Source organism: Rhineura floridana, chromosome 19 (assembly GCF_030035675.1).
Source record: "Rhineura floridana isolate rRhiFlo1 chromosome 19, rRhiFlo1.hap2, whole genome shotgun sequence".
Lineage (NCBI taxonomy): Eukaryota > Metazoa > Chordata > Lepidosauria > Squamata > Rhineuridae > Rhineura > Rhineura floridana.
This window is the reverse complement of record NC_084498.1, coordinates 12,232,339-12,246,641: the sequence shown is the minus strand read 5'-3', so window position 1 is coordinate 12,246,641 and position 14,303 is coordinate 12,232,339. Positions and strand designations below refer to the sequence as shown.

Here is a 14,303-nt window from a genome sequence, read left to right as displayed (position 1 = left end):
CAGCCACTAAAAATGCCAGTCACTGAAATCCCATTGAATTAACGGGACATCAGTTAGTCACACCAACTTGCCCTACTGATTTCAGTGTGTCTAAAGCATAGCAAACATTCTCTAGACTCAGGTCAATATGATTAAATAAACTATGATTTCTTGCAACCAAGTGGCAGTCCTAACATATGCATATACTTTTGGTATAGACATTTTGTATAGATACGTGTATATACAATTTCAAGAAAATTGATACATAAACCGATTATTGACACCTGAGAATATTGTCCTCTCAAGGAAAAAAGCCTGTAATCATTTAGTGTCCCTCTATACTACATTTCAACTTCAGGTGGGGATGGGTACCACAAGAAAGGCAACAAAAGAAAGTGGCTAGCATCTAAAACCGGAAATGTGAGGGGGAGAAACCAGGATGCTAGAAAAATATATTTTATTCGTAATCCAAACCCGACGCGTTTCAGCCTTGTGGCTGCAACGCCTCAGGTATGGATTACGAATAAAACATATTTTTCTAGCATCCTGGTTTCTCCCCCTCACATTACCACAAAAAAGGGCAACACACTAAATACATCAGCAAATTATATTAACCACGAAAACCTGGCTGGATTGGCTGGTTCGATCAATTCATGTCAGGTTCCCAGATTTGGATTCAAAGTAAGTCACTGAAGCCTCAACACAAGGCTTTGATACATTTTCCTTTCATGGTCCCACGAGTGGTGCTTCATGACATACTCCTTTGCCTTAGTTACAATCTCTTTGTGCAAAAATGGGTCACTCATCAGCGTTTTGGCCAGCTGGACAAACTCCTGAAAAGGTGAAATGGCTTTCATTATTGTCCCACTGTCAATGTCCATGGTGCTGTACAAAAATGTAAGACAACAGTTCCTGCCCTGAGGAGATTACAATCTGTAACTCACAGGAGGGCAAGGTAACTGTGGCCCCATCTGTTGTTTGTGAAGGGTGCTGAGAGTTGTCAGGAGATCCTCTGTTCCCCTCAAAGAACTGCAGTTCCAAGAGTTCCCAGGGAAGAGGGATTGGCTGTTAAAGTATTCTGGGGATTGTAGCTCTGTGAGGGGAATCGGGGTTTCCAGGATTCTGCGGTGACTGTTTAAAGCCATATGATACTGCTTTAAATGAATAGCGCAGATGAGGCCAAGAAGAGCAAGAAAGATGCCTCCTTTTATGACATATATGGAGTAGAATCCTCAGATACAATCACTTTATCCCTTTTTGGCAGCAGAGAGGAAATGTAACCAACACAGAAAGCTTATTAGTGATCTATAGTGCTGATGATTAAAATAAATTGTTGTTGTTATATGCTTTCAAGTCGATTATGACTTATGGCAACCCTATGAAACAGCGACCTCCAATAGCATCTGTTATAAACCACCCTGTTCAGATTTTCTAAGTTCAGGTCTGTGGCTTCCTTTATGGAATCAATCCATCTCTTGTTTGGTCTTCCTCTTTTTCTACTCCCTTCTGTTTTTCCCAGCATTATTGTCTTTTCTAGTGAATCATATCTTCTCATTATGTGTCCAAAGTATGATAACCTCAGTTGCATCATTTTAGCTTCTAATGGTAGTTCTGGTTTAATTTGTTTTAACACCGGCTTATTTGCCTTTTTCGCAGTCCATGGTATGCGCAAAGCTCTCCTCCAACACCACATTTCAAATGAGTTTAGTTGCTAATAAAGACTGAAAATTGTATTACATAACAGGATATGTTCTCTAAGAATAACAGATTGTATAATGTGTATGTGTGTGTGCAAACACACATATGCACATATTATAGGTATGTTTTAGTATAGAAAAACAAAACAAAACAGAGAGGGAGAGAGAGAGAGGGAGAGAAGAATAAAAACAAAGAACACATCCCAGAGAGGCAAAAGCACTCTAGGAGGGCATGGGAGCAGGGTTGATAAGGGCCACGGTCTGGGCAGAATCCTGAAAGCCAGGCACAGAGGGCTGTAGGTGGCCCCAGGCTTTTCAAACTTTGGCAAGTTCTTTCCAGTAAAGCAAAGGTCACCTGATGTCACTGCAATAGCAGATGATTGAAAGGTGGGTGATCCTGCCTATCAAACCTGGCCCATGAGGGGTGGGGAGAAGGATGCAGCCTGCCAGCTGGAACCAGTTCCCCCCATCCCTGCTTGCTTGCTTGCTTGCTTATTCATTCATTCATTCATTCATTCGTTCATTCATTCATTCATTCATTCATTCGTTAGTCGCCCATCTGGCTAGTTGTCCAGCCACTCTGGGCGACGTACAAAATAAAAACATACGAATACATTAAAACATTAAAAATCTCATAGAGGGGGCATGGTGGAGATCATTTGGGAGGGAATTCCACAAAGTGGGGGCCACAATTGAAAAAGCCCTTTCCCTAGTCCTCACCAGTCTAGCTGTTTTAACTGGTGGGATAGAGAGAAGGCCTTTTGAGGCTGATCTTCTTGGGCGGCATCGCTGCTTATGCTGGAGGCGCTCCTTCAGATAGACTACTTAAAGGCAGCATGCAGGCAGGCCATTGCAATATGCAAAAGGAGGGGGGAGAGCAGTCCCAGGGTTCAAGTTCTGGAGTAGTCCAGCACCAGTAGCCCTGTGCATGCACAGAACCCGTAGATGGTGAAGGCCTCCTGCAATACATCCCAACACAAGGCCTTTGCCATTGTGGCGCCTCCCTGTTGGAACTCCCTCCCCTTAAATATTAGATAGGTACCTTCTGTTGTCTTTTCAGTGCCTGCTTAAGAACATAAGAACATAAGAAGAGCCTGCTGGATCAGGCCAGTGGCCCATCTAGTCCAGCATCCTGTTCTCACAGTGGCCAACCAGGTGCCTGGGGGAAGCCCGCAAGCAGGACCCGAGTGCAAGAACACTCTCCCCTCCTGAGGCTTCTGGCAACTGGTTTTCAGAAGCATGCTGCCTCTGACTAGGGTGGCACAGCACAGCCATCATGGCTAGTAGCCATTGATAGCCCTGTCCTCCATGAATTTGTCTAATCTTCTTTTAAAGCCATCCAAGCTGGTGGCCATTACTGCATCTTGTGGGAGCAAATTCCATAGTTTAACTATGCGCTGAGTAAAGAAGTACTTCCTTTTGTCTGTCCTGAATCTTCCAACATTCAGCTTCTTTGAATGTCCACGAGTTCTAGTATTATGAGAGAGGGAGAAGAACTTTTCTCTATCCACTTTCTCAATGCCATGCATAATTTTATACACTTCTATCATGTCTCCTCTGACCCGCCTTTTCTCTAAACTAAAAAGCCCCAAATGCTGCAACCTTTCCTCGTAAGGGAGTCGCTCCGTCCCCTTGATCATTCTGGTTGCCCTCCTCTGAACCTTTTCCAACTCTATAATATCCTTTTTGAGATGAGGCGACCAGAACTGTACACAGTATTCCAAATGCGGCCGCACCATAGATTTATACAATGGCATTATGATATCGGCTATTTTATTTTCAATACCTTTCCTAATTATCGCTAGCATGGAATTTGCCTTTTTCACAGCTGCCGCACACTGGGTCGACATTTTCATCGTGCTGTCCACTACAACCCCGAGGTCTCTCTCCTGGTCGGTCACCGCCAGTTCAGACCCCATGAGCGTATATGTGAAATTCAGATTTTTTGCTCCAATATGCATAATTTTACACTTGTTTATATTGAATTGCATTTGCCATTTTTCCGCCCATTCCCTCAGTTTGGAGAGGTCTTTTTGGAGCTCTTCACAATCCCTTTTTGTTTTAATAACCCTGAACAATTTAGTGTCGTCAGCAAACTTGGCCACTTCACTGCTCACTCCTAATTCTAGGTCATTAACGAACAAGTTGAAAAGTACAGGTCCCAATACCGATCCTTGAGGGACTCCACTTTCTACAGCCCTCCATTGGGAGAACTGCCCATTTATTCCTACTCTCTGCTTTCTGCTTCTTAACCAATTCCTTATCCACAAGAGGACCTCTCCTCTTATTCCATGACTGCTAAGCTTCCTCAGAAGTCTTTGGTGAGGTACCTTGTCAAACGCTTTTTGAAAGTCTAAGTACACTATGTCCACTGGATCACCTCTATCTATATGCTTGTTGACACTCTCAAAGAATTCTAATAGGTTACTGAGACAGGACTTTCCCTTGCAGAAGCCATGCTGGCTGCTTCAGCAAGGCCTGTTCTTCTATGTGCTTAGTTAATCTAGATTTAACAATACTTTCTACCAGTTTTCCAGGGACAGAAGTTAAGCTAACTGGCCTGTAATTTCCGGGATCCCCTCTGGATCCCTTTTTGAAGATTGGCGTTACATTTGCCACTTTCCAGTCCTCAGGCACGGAGGAGGACCTGAGGGACAAGTTACATATTTTAGTTAGCAGATCAGCAATTTCACATTTGAGTTCTTTGAGAACTCTCGGGTGGATGCCATCCGGGCCTGGTGATTTGTCAGTTTTTATATTGTCCATTAAGCCTAGAACCTCCTCTCTCATTACCACTATTTGTCTCAGTTCCTCAGAATCCCTTCCTGCAAATGTTAGTTCAGGTTCAGGGATCTGCCCTATATCTTCCACTGTGAAGACAGATGCAAAGAACAGATGCTTCCTCTTCCAATAAGCCTTTTAATTAGAACCCGTTATCCCAGTCTGCATCTGGTATTGGGATTATTTTTAAAATATTGTCTTAAAGTAGACCCATTGAAATTAATCAACCTAAATTAGTCACAACCTATTAACTTCAATGGATCTACTCTCGGTACGACTAGCACTGAATACCAACCAAGATGTTTTATTTTTACAATGTTTTTATTGCTTTACCACTTGTTAGCTGTCCTGGGTTCCTTCTGAGAAGAAGAATGGGATATAAATTTAATAAATATATAAATGAAGTGACTGCACGAAGGTCATGAAGAACTAGCCAAAGTTGCAAACTCAAGATCTATGTGGATTAACAACCTCTGCCTGAGAACAAACATCATTTTCTCTCTCCAACCCACATGGTGGGCAGTTATACATAGACACAATTTCTTTTTTTCCAGAAAAACCAACTGCATTTGTTAGCAAAGAGATTCATTTGTGACGACCACGGGGGAGGCAAACGTTAGGCATAATCATTGTATCAGAAAAAGGGGGGCAATTGGGTCGGAGGTAGGGGAGAGAAAGACTGCCAAAGTCTAAATGAAAATAGGGAATCTACCTTCCTCAGACTCTACTGAACAGCATATATTAATCACAGGAACACTTAAAAAACATCTTGAGAAGAAAATGCATTTTCCACGTCGTAGTTTTATTTAGCCTTTTTTAAAAGGATGGTATTACTGCACTTAGCTGATTTTTGGTGGCAAACCAAAGTCTAATTTATGGAATCAACAGGATTAATTCTCCCATGCCTCCTCCTTTCCAAGCCTAACTAAGACCACTGGCTAATTAGAATAGAGGGTGAAACCTCAAGAAAATGGCATGCGTGCAGAGGCTCAAAATCAAAGCAATATTTGGGGTTTGCTGCTGCTGCTGCTGTCACTTCTTGGGTGCCACAAGCCTTTAGAATGCTAACTACTAAATACTAAGAAGTGCTGTATCCCAATTTGGGCCCATTAGTCCATCTGGCTCGGTGTTGTCTACACCAGAGGTTCCCAAAGTGTGGTTCATGGACCACCAGTGCTCCGCAAGCTTCATCCAGGTGGTCCGCAGCATATCCACATTAAATACTGATGTGAATATTTAACTGTATTTAGTGGCTAAGGTGCTGGACTACAACCTAGGAGACCAGGGTTCGAATCCCCACACAGTCATGAAGCTCACTGGGTGACCTTGGGCCAGTCACTGCCTCTCAGCTTCATGAAAACCCTATTCATAGGGTCGCCATAAGTTGGAATCGACTTGAAGGCAGTACATTTACATTTAAATGCTATGGAATTACAATATAAGAAAAGAAGCAGTACAAATACAATTAAATATCATACTGCACCAAGAACAGAACATTACAATTACTACACAGTCAGAAAAATCATTAATTGGTCCACCAAGACCATCAGCAATTTTCAAGTGGTCCATGGGGAAAAAGGTTTGGAAACTGCTGGTCTACACTGACTGGTGGGGCCCTCCAGGGTTTCAGACAGGTAACATTCCCAGCTCATATATTTTTGACAATTTCAGTTTTTGATATTTTTCATTTTGACAAACAGCTTGAGCAGAATCTACACCTCACCCTATATGTAGGGAGAAAAATATCCCCAATGTACTTTGAAGGGCCATAGCTCAGTGGCGGAACATCTGCTTTGCATGCAAATCCTGGTATCTCCAAGTAGTGGTGGGAAAGATTTCCTGTCTGAAACCCTGGAGAGCCGCTGCCCATCAGTGCAGACAGCACTGAGCTAGATGACCCGCTGGTCTGATGCAGTATAAGACAGTTTCCTATGTTCCTACGCTCATGAAGGTCTACTCCCATGCAGATGCCCATTGGATCATGCCACATGCATTTTCATTATTATTATTTTACCTGGGGGTCTGAGTACAATAGTCCAGTCGTCTTGTGTGTGATGACTGCAGCATTCCCTGGAATATTCCTTGCCAGCACTGGGACATTTAAGTCCATCGCCTGATGAGTCATATAGAGGAGAGAAGACTTGGGGTTAGGTAGAGTTGGGACTTTACAAAGGATTGTGGAGCAGCTGGGGGTTACCAGCTAGAATAGGAGTGAGAAGCCTCAGGCCTGGGAAAGCCAAATGCAGCCCTCCAGGCCTTTCTGTCTGGCCCTTGGGAATCTACTTCCGAACCACACCCCTCGTTGGCCCTGCTCAAAGCCCTTTTTGGCTGGGATGTAACCTGGAACTGTGATGATGCCTCTTGCTTGCCTAGATGGAGAGATGTCTGTGCATGTCTGCATGTATAGAAACCTCTAGCTGAATGTAACCTACTATACAAAGGTTAGGAAGGATCGCATCTGTTGCTTGGCCCACTTTTGGCTCTGGCCCAGCCCACCACTGGCATGTGGCCCCCAGAAGGTTACCTATGAGGGAATGCGGCTCCCAAAAATCTCATTCAAAATGCAAAACATTGCCCTGGCCATCTTCAAATATTTGAAGGGTCGTCACATAGATGATGGAGCAAATTTGTTTTCTGTTGCTCCAGAGTACAGGATTCAAATCAACAGGTTCTATTTCCATGGGAAAGGATTCAGACCAAATATTAGGAAGAGCTTCCTGATAGCATAAGCTGTTTGACAGAGGAACAGCGTGCCTTGAAACGGTGATTGACTCTGCTTTGTTAGAGGTTTCTGAGCACAGCCACCTGCCAGTGATGCTTTAGCGTATAGATTTTTCTTTCATTTGCAGGAGGTTGGAGTAGATGATCTTTGACACCCCTTCCAACTCTATGATTCTTTATAAAGGCTGCATGTAGAAAGGTCTCTCTCTGTGTGTGTAGACAGAGAATCTTGGCTTTCTTTTTTTACCCCCCCCTTTTAAAAATGTTTATTATTATTACTTAGGTAATTTATATACTGTTTCATACTTCAAATAAGTTTCTAGGGGAAAGGCCATATATCAGTGGTAGTGCAACTGCCTTGCATGCAGAAGGTCCCATGTTCAATCCATGGCATCTCCAGGTAGGGCTGAGAGAGACCCCTGCCTGAAATCCTGGAGAGCTGCTGCCAGTCAGTGTAGACAATACTGAGTCAGATGGACCAATGGCTTGATTCAGTATAAGGCAACTTCCTATGTTCCTGCTTTTCTAAGCAGTTTACAACATTATAAAAATATCAGAAATAAATACAAAGAAATTAAAAAAATTAAAAAGCACATTTTAAAGCAGTGCAGATAGACTGGATAAAATCTCCTTAATCATCAACATAAGCTAAAACAACCAGCTTCTGGGGAACATAATAATTACTATCAACCCAAAATACAGAAATACAGCAGAGACAACCAGACCCAGCCACCAAACATTCAAGCAGATATGCAAGCTAGTCTAACAGACCAGAAGGCTCCTCATTCTAATTCTTACACAGAGGGGAAGAGACTCGCCAAAGCCTCAATCCTGCCAGACTAATCTTATCTCATTTTTTGATTGGGTAACCTCCATGATAAGACAGTGGGAATGCTGTGGACATAATATATCTTGACTTCAGCAAAGCTTTTGACAAAGTGCCCCATGATATTCTGATTAGCAAGCTAGCTAAATGTGGGCTGGATGAAACAGCTATCAGGTGAATCCACACTTGGCTACAGAATCATACTCAAAGAGTGCTTATCAATGGTTCCTTCTCAAACTGGGGGGAGGTAATGAGTGGGGTACCACAGGACTTGTTCCTGGGCCCAGTGCTCTTCAACATTTTCATTAATGACTTGGATGAGGAGGTGTTTATCAAATTTGCAGATGATACAAAATTGAGAGGGATAGCTAATACCCTGGAAAACAGAAACAAAGTCAAGGGGATCTTGATGGGTTGAAGTATGGGTTGAAAATCACAGAATGGACTTTAACAGGGATAAGTGCAAAGTTCTGCACCTAGGAAAAAGAAACCAAATGCACAATTATAAGATGGGGGATACTTTGCTCAGCAATACTACATGCAAGAAGGATCTTGGATTGTTGATTACAAGCTGAATATGAGCCAACAGTGCAATGTGGCTGCAAAAAAGGCAAATGCTATTTTAGGCTGCATTGACAGAAGTATAGTTTCCAAATCGCATGAAGTATTGGTTCCCCTCTATTCAGCATTAGTTAGGCCTCATCTTGAGTACTGCATCCAGTTCTGGATACCACACTTTAAGAAGGATGTAGACAAACTGGAACCGGTTCAGAGGTGAGCAACAAGGATTATTTAGGGGACTAGAAGCAAAGTCCTATGAGGAGAGACTGAAAGAACTGAGCATGTTTAGCCTTGAGAAGAGGAGACTGAGGGGAGATATGATAGCACTCTTCAAGTACTTAAAAAGTTGTCATACAGAGGAGGGCCAGGATCTCTTCTCAAGTCTAGGGCAGTGCCTAGACTTAATTGCAACGTCAGGAAATGGTGGCTTTGAGATCTTCAGTTTGAACCTGTGTTACTGTAGAGAAGGATGAAGCAAAGAAGCCCAGGGCAGGGAACACATAACCATCAGCTTCTGGCGCAATCATCAACAGACAGAGAGACCGGATGTGGCAACCCCAGCCCCACTTTCCTAAGGGCTACTAAAGAAAGATCTGTGTGCCCTGAGGGAAGACAGAAGGCAGGAAGCCCAGCAGGCGAAAGAGCACATAACCATCAGCCCCTGAAGAGGCCATCAGTCATCCTGAGAGAACTATATCATTCTATATCTTGGACCATTTGTTTGTCTGAGTATTTTAAAATGGTAAGCCGCCTTGGGTGCCTTTGCAGAAAAACAATATATAGAAATGCAACAAACAAATCTCCCTCAAGTAGAATAACACTTCATATAGATACGTAGAGCTTTCCCTAAGTGTTAAAAGGGGTGTTTTTAAATTGTTTTTAATTTTTTTAAATTGTGTTTTTAAATTGTTTTTTGTGTTTTAAAATTTGTATATTTGTTTTTAATGTTTTTAATTGCTGTAAACCGCCCAGAGAGCTTCGGCTATGGGGTGGTATATAAATGTAATAAATAAATAAATAATGGGCTCAAGTTGCAGGAAGCCGGATTTCGACTGAACATCAGGAAAAACCTCCTTACTGTTAGAGCGGTACGACAATGGGACCAACGACCTAGGGAGGTGGTGGGCTCTCCAACACTGGAGGCCTTCAGGAGGCAACTGGACAGCCACCTGTTGGGGATGCTTTAAGTTGGATTCCTGCACTGAGCCAGGGGGTTGGACTCAATGGCCTTGTAGACCCCTTCCAACTCTACAATTCTATGATTTATACTGTTAAGAATTCACTCCCATAACAGGCAGTGATGGTTATCAACTTGGATGGTTTTAAAAGATTAGACAAATTCCGGGAGGATAAGATTATGATTACTCACTACGATGGCTATGTTCTACCTCCACTGTTGGGAGGCAGTATGCTTCTGAATACTAGCTGCTGGGGAGAGTGCTGCTGCACTCAGGTTCTGCTTGTGGGCTTCCCCTGGGTATCTGGTTGTTCACTGTGACAGCAGGATGCTGGCCTGGATGGGTCAGCAGCCAGGCTCTCCTTAAGGTCTTATGAATACATCATCTTGGTTCATTTGGGCTTGGGAGCACAGGCAGTTCTGCAAGCAGTTAATCATCAATCACCATCAGGGATAGACATTTTCAATAACCACTGATGCACAAAATGGTAAGAGGTAAATCCCCGTCACCCCCAGGGAAGCCCATAAAGTCTGCTTGAGCACTTGCCACCCTCCCCCGACCTGAAATTTTAATTACCATCTCTGGTTTCAGAAATCATGAAAAAGACAGGCAGCCTTTGAGCGCTCAATGGCTCATCTTGTTCAATTATCGCAGCGTCAGACAGCAGAAAGAAATCCACTCTCCAGGTTGTTCAATCCATACCGATTCACTGGTACTTAGGAGCAAATGCACTTTTAATTATTGTCATTATAGTTTCCAATGTCAGGGAACGTGATTCCCCTCTGGTGTAATCGGCATGGAAGCAAAGCACAAAAAGTTCTGGGCTTTTTTTTCTGGGAGTGGGGAGGTGGATGAGAATCAGAAAGGTAGAATCTCTGAGCTTGCCTGCACAGATGCACATTAGTGGGGAGGACTGCTGTGTTTCATTGATTAATTGGTTAGCAGTGCAGTCCTCAGAAGTGAGTCCCACTGAGTTCAATGGAACTTGCCTGCACCTAAGCATAGGGCTTTAGCTTAAGCCTCTTTTCACTGCCTGGGCTAAGACAGCCAGAACTGTCCCCGATATTGGCAAGAGAAAAGGCTGATTCTATCAAGTCCGCTCCTGCTATGATTCCATCTGCCATCAGGTCATCCTGATTTTGAGGAGTTGGGGGTGGAAGAGAGAGGTTAAGGCAGGGGTGGGGAAACCTTTTTCAGCCCAGGGCCATATTCCCTTGTAGGCAACCTTCTAAGGGCCAGAGCAAGCCAGATGTTCAAGACTCAACAAGGATGTAGAACAACTGTCATATCACAGCTCAAGAAGCCCATGTTACTGAAGTAAGGTTCAGGAGAACGAGAAGCCTGTTAATACTTCCTTCCTGCCCAGGAGGATTCAATAGGACCCAGTATGGGTGGGTAGAATCAGTCCAGAAGGTTCTTCACCAAGAAGCTGCCACTTCCAGTTTAGTGGCTCATCACATGGAGATTCTGCAACCAGGCCCAGCAGCTTCCATTTAACTTCTACTGCAGTCTTCTGCAACCTGATACCCTCCAGATGTTTGAGACTATGGCTTCCCTCAGCCCCAGCCAGCACACTTGTAGTCCAAAAAATCTGTAAGGCACCATAAGAACATACAAAAAGTCCTGCTGGATCAGGCCAAAGGCCCATTTTTCCAGCACCCTCTTCTCACAGTGGCCAACTAGATGTCTCTGGGAAAGCTGACAAGCAGAACCTGAGTGCAGTAGTACTCTGCCCACCTGCAGTTCTCAGCAACTGGTATTCAGGGGCATACTGCTGCTGATAGTGGAGGTAGAATGTATCCATTGTGGAGGACATTGGAGGCAGACTACAGCCAAGTTGGGGAAGGCTGTTCTACTCAGATCTACTCCCTTACTAGCTTCCATCAAGGCCTTCAAATGGAAGTCTCCCTTGTATTTTTCTCCAAAACCTCTTTGATGACCCACCGCACTGAGGACCTATAGACAAGGAGGGCTCTATCTACAAAACAGCCGAACCTCAAAGCATCCAGAAGATAAACTGCAGTTCTTGTAAGCCATTAACAGATGGCAGAAGACTAAAATGGTTGGCTTTGGAGGAAAAACAGCCTTACCCAAATGGATTGTGCTGTAAATTATTACTGCCCAACTCAATGGTTTTGAGTTTAAGAAGGCTGGCTCTATCCTTGAGTGCAGTGGGTTGTATTCAACTAAGTTCTACTCAGAGTAAACCCATAGCCATATCGATTAACATCAGTGGGTCTACTATGAGCAGGACTAGGACTGAATACCACTCAGTGTTTGTGCTGATCAGAATGTTTATATATTTGCTCCATTCCAGTGCAGTCAGAGGGCTGGCATCTGTTTCCATGAATATGCTTTTCTGATGCACTAGACTTACCAATTAAAAAAAAGAGTTGGCCACTGTGAGAGCAGGATGCCAGCCTAGATGAGTCTTTGATCTGATAGCAGAGCTCTTCTTATGAGCCTATAAAACCCCACTGACAGAAGACCAGATGTGCTCATAGCTCAGATCCACCACAGAATAATTTACCCGTGGAAGTGCTGGCTGGACAAGATGGCTCTGAATTTATTTTATCTTTTTTTAAAAAAAAAATCAGTGGGGTTCAAGCACTGTCTCTTACCCACAGCAGGCTGTGGTTTCATTATGGCTTTCTAGATTCATTTCTGCCCTAGTTAATGAAAACAAGATTTTGACAGATGGTGTTTCCTCCTGTTGACCATCTCAGGTAAGGTTTTTTCCCATGCAATTAAAATGGCACTATATTTCAAGAGCTGTCTTCTCTTTTCTTTCCAGGCAGATGGTCCCACTTTACTTTCAGGGTCAAAATTATTATCCATGGGAAAGATGGACAAAATAAGTCTTAAAAGAAGACATGCACAAAAGTAAATGGAAGCACAGAGAAATGGGCTTGCTTCACATATTATGAACGTCCTAACTCTGGGCAGGTTTGAGTGGGGAGATCCCTAGAGGACAGGATGTGGAACAGATCTGGATTGCCCCATATCTTAGCTTTGTGAAATGAATAAAGAATCTTTCTCACCTAGCCAAAGGACATTAGTAAAATGTATTTTAGACACAATAAGTTTTGAAATGTGTGATAGTGAGGTCACATCCAGATCATATATTTAAAGAACATTTATAGTAGCACTTTAACAGGCATAGCTCCCCCTAAAGAATGGTAGTTTACCCCTCACAGAGCTACAGTTCCCAGGATCCTTAACAAACTACACTCCCCAGGATTCTTTGTGGGAAAGCCATCTACGAGGGAAAAAAAATCATACCAATGACTTTGGGAGTGTATTTTCTACCCCAATGAGATTTAGAATGTATGGTGGGATGCTATCTTCACCTGATAACATTTGTGTCTTTAGTGTAGGGATGGGATCCATTGGCTGGTGCTGGTTTGAAAGCATTCTGTCAACCTAACAGGCTGGGATCGATTCAAATTCATTCTGTATCCCTGGCCGCTGCTTTTGCAGATCCCTTTTTTTTCCACTAGGAAAAAATATTGATATCTCCTTCAAAATAGTGATATTTCCTTTTAATATATTGATATTTTAAAAGGAAATATTGATAAATTATTCTAACAATCAATGTTTTAGAGGCAGATTTTATTTTTAAAAATTCATTTTCAAAAATAGCAGTTGAAATTCGTTCATTAAAATACGATCCTCAGAGACTGAGAATAAGCAAATTAATGGAAAATTCGGTACCAGATCGGAATTGGGCGGAATTCTAATACATCTCTATTGTAGTCTCGGAAAAAGCATGCTCGACAATACCCAAACACCCAAGCCAGAAAACACTTATTCAGAGGAGGTAGAACGTTTCTGTGCATTCAACTGCAGTGATCTTTTTTGACTAGTTGCTGACCATCTTTCAATGAAAAAACAGTGGGGCGTTTTTGCTACCCCAATCTTCTAACACTGGCTGGGATAGTAAATGCCCCCCAATGCATTTCTGGGTCATTTTATGCCCCTGGTGTGTTTTTGTTCCCAGAAGGCTGAAATTTGGGGACAATGTATGGGTGACAATTTGTGACATTGTCCTAGAAAGATTACTCTGTATGTCTACTTATGCATAAATTGCAAAATGTGCCAGTGGTAGGATTTGCCCCACAAAATTGATGAAGTTGTTTGGTGTGGATGTGACCTAATACTCTGAATCTCCTGTATTCCTGAGTCTTTAAGAGCAGTGAATGTAAAGCTGGTGTTATCTATTTTTTAATAGGAAATTGTATACTCCACTATTCAAAGACCCCCAAATTGTGGTAGACGTTTCAGCTGGTTTCAAGTGGAGGGGATGCATGATTTGCAGAATCAGAGCCATACCAAACACTGCCACAGCTTTGATTGGCTGGCAGCTATTTTCCTCTATCAGAATGCTTGTTGGAACAGGCCAATTTATTTTTTTGGGAGGAGTATCATGCTCCTCCCCCAGTTCAGGCTACATTTTTGCCAGTTTAGAAATGTGACCCAGCCTTAGTTCTTAACAGTGAGGTATTTCATTTCTTCTGAGGATGTTTTACTGAACTGGTTTGATGCTTGGGAAGGTGGGAT

At 42.9% G+C, this 14,303-nt stretch overlaps 1 protein-coding gene across 5 annotated transcripts in view; it reads right to left on the bottom strand.

Moving 5' to 3' along the window:
* The window catches only part of GLT1D1 (glycosyltransferase 1 domain containing 1), a 147,047-nt gene that overhangs the window by 62,282 nt on the left and 70,462 nt on the right, over window positions 1–14,303 (bottom strand). For 2 of the 5 annotated variants that reach the window (XM_061603511.1, XM_061603515.1), the window contains 2 exons: window positions 6,472–6,570; window positions 489–812 (listed from right to left, as the gene is read on the bottom strand). In XM_061603511.1, the coding sequence (XP_061459495.1) occupies window positions 666–812; window positions 6,472–6,570 (246 nt within the window). In that variant the 3' untranslated portion in view covers window positions 489–665. Of the gene's footprint in view, window positions 1–488; window positions 813–6,471; window positions 6,571–14,303 lie in introns of those variants that run through there. The other 3 variants (XM_061603513.1, XM_061603512.1, XM_061603514.1) reach the window with 2 other exon arrangements.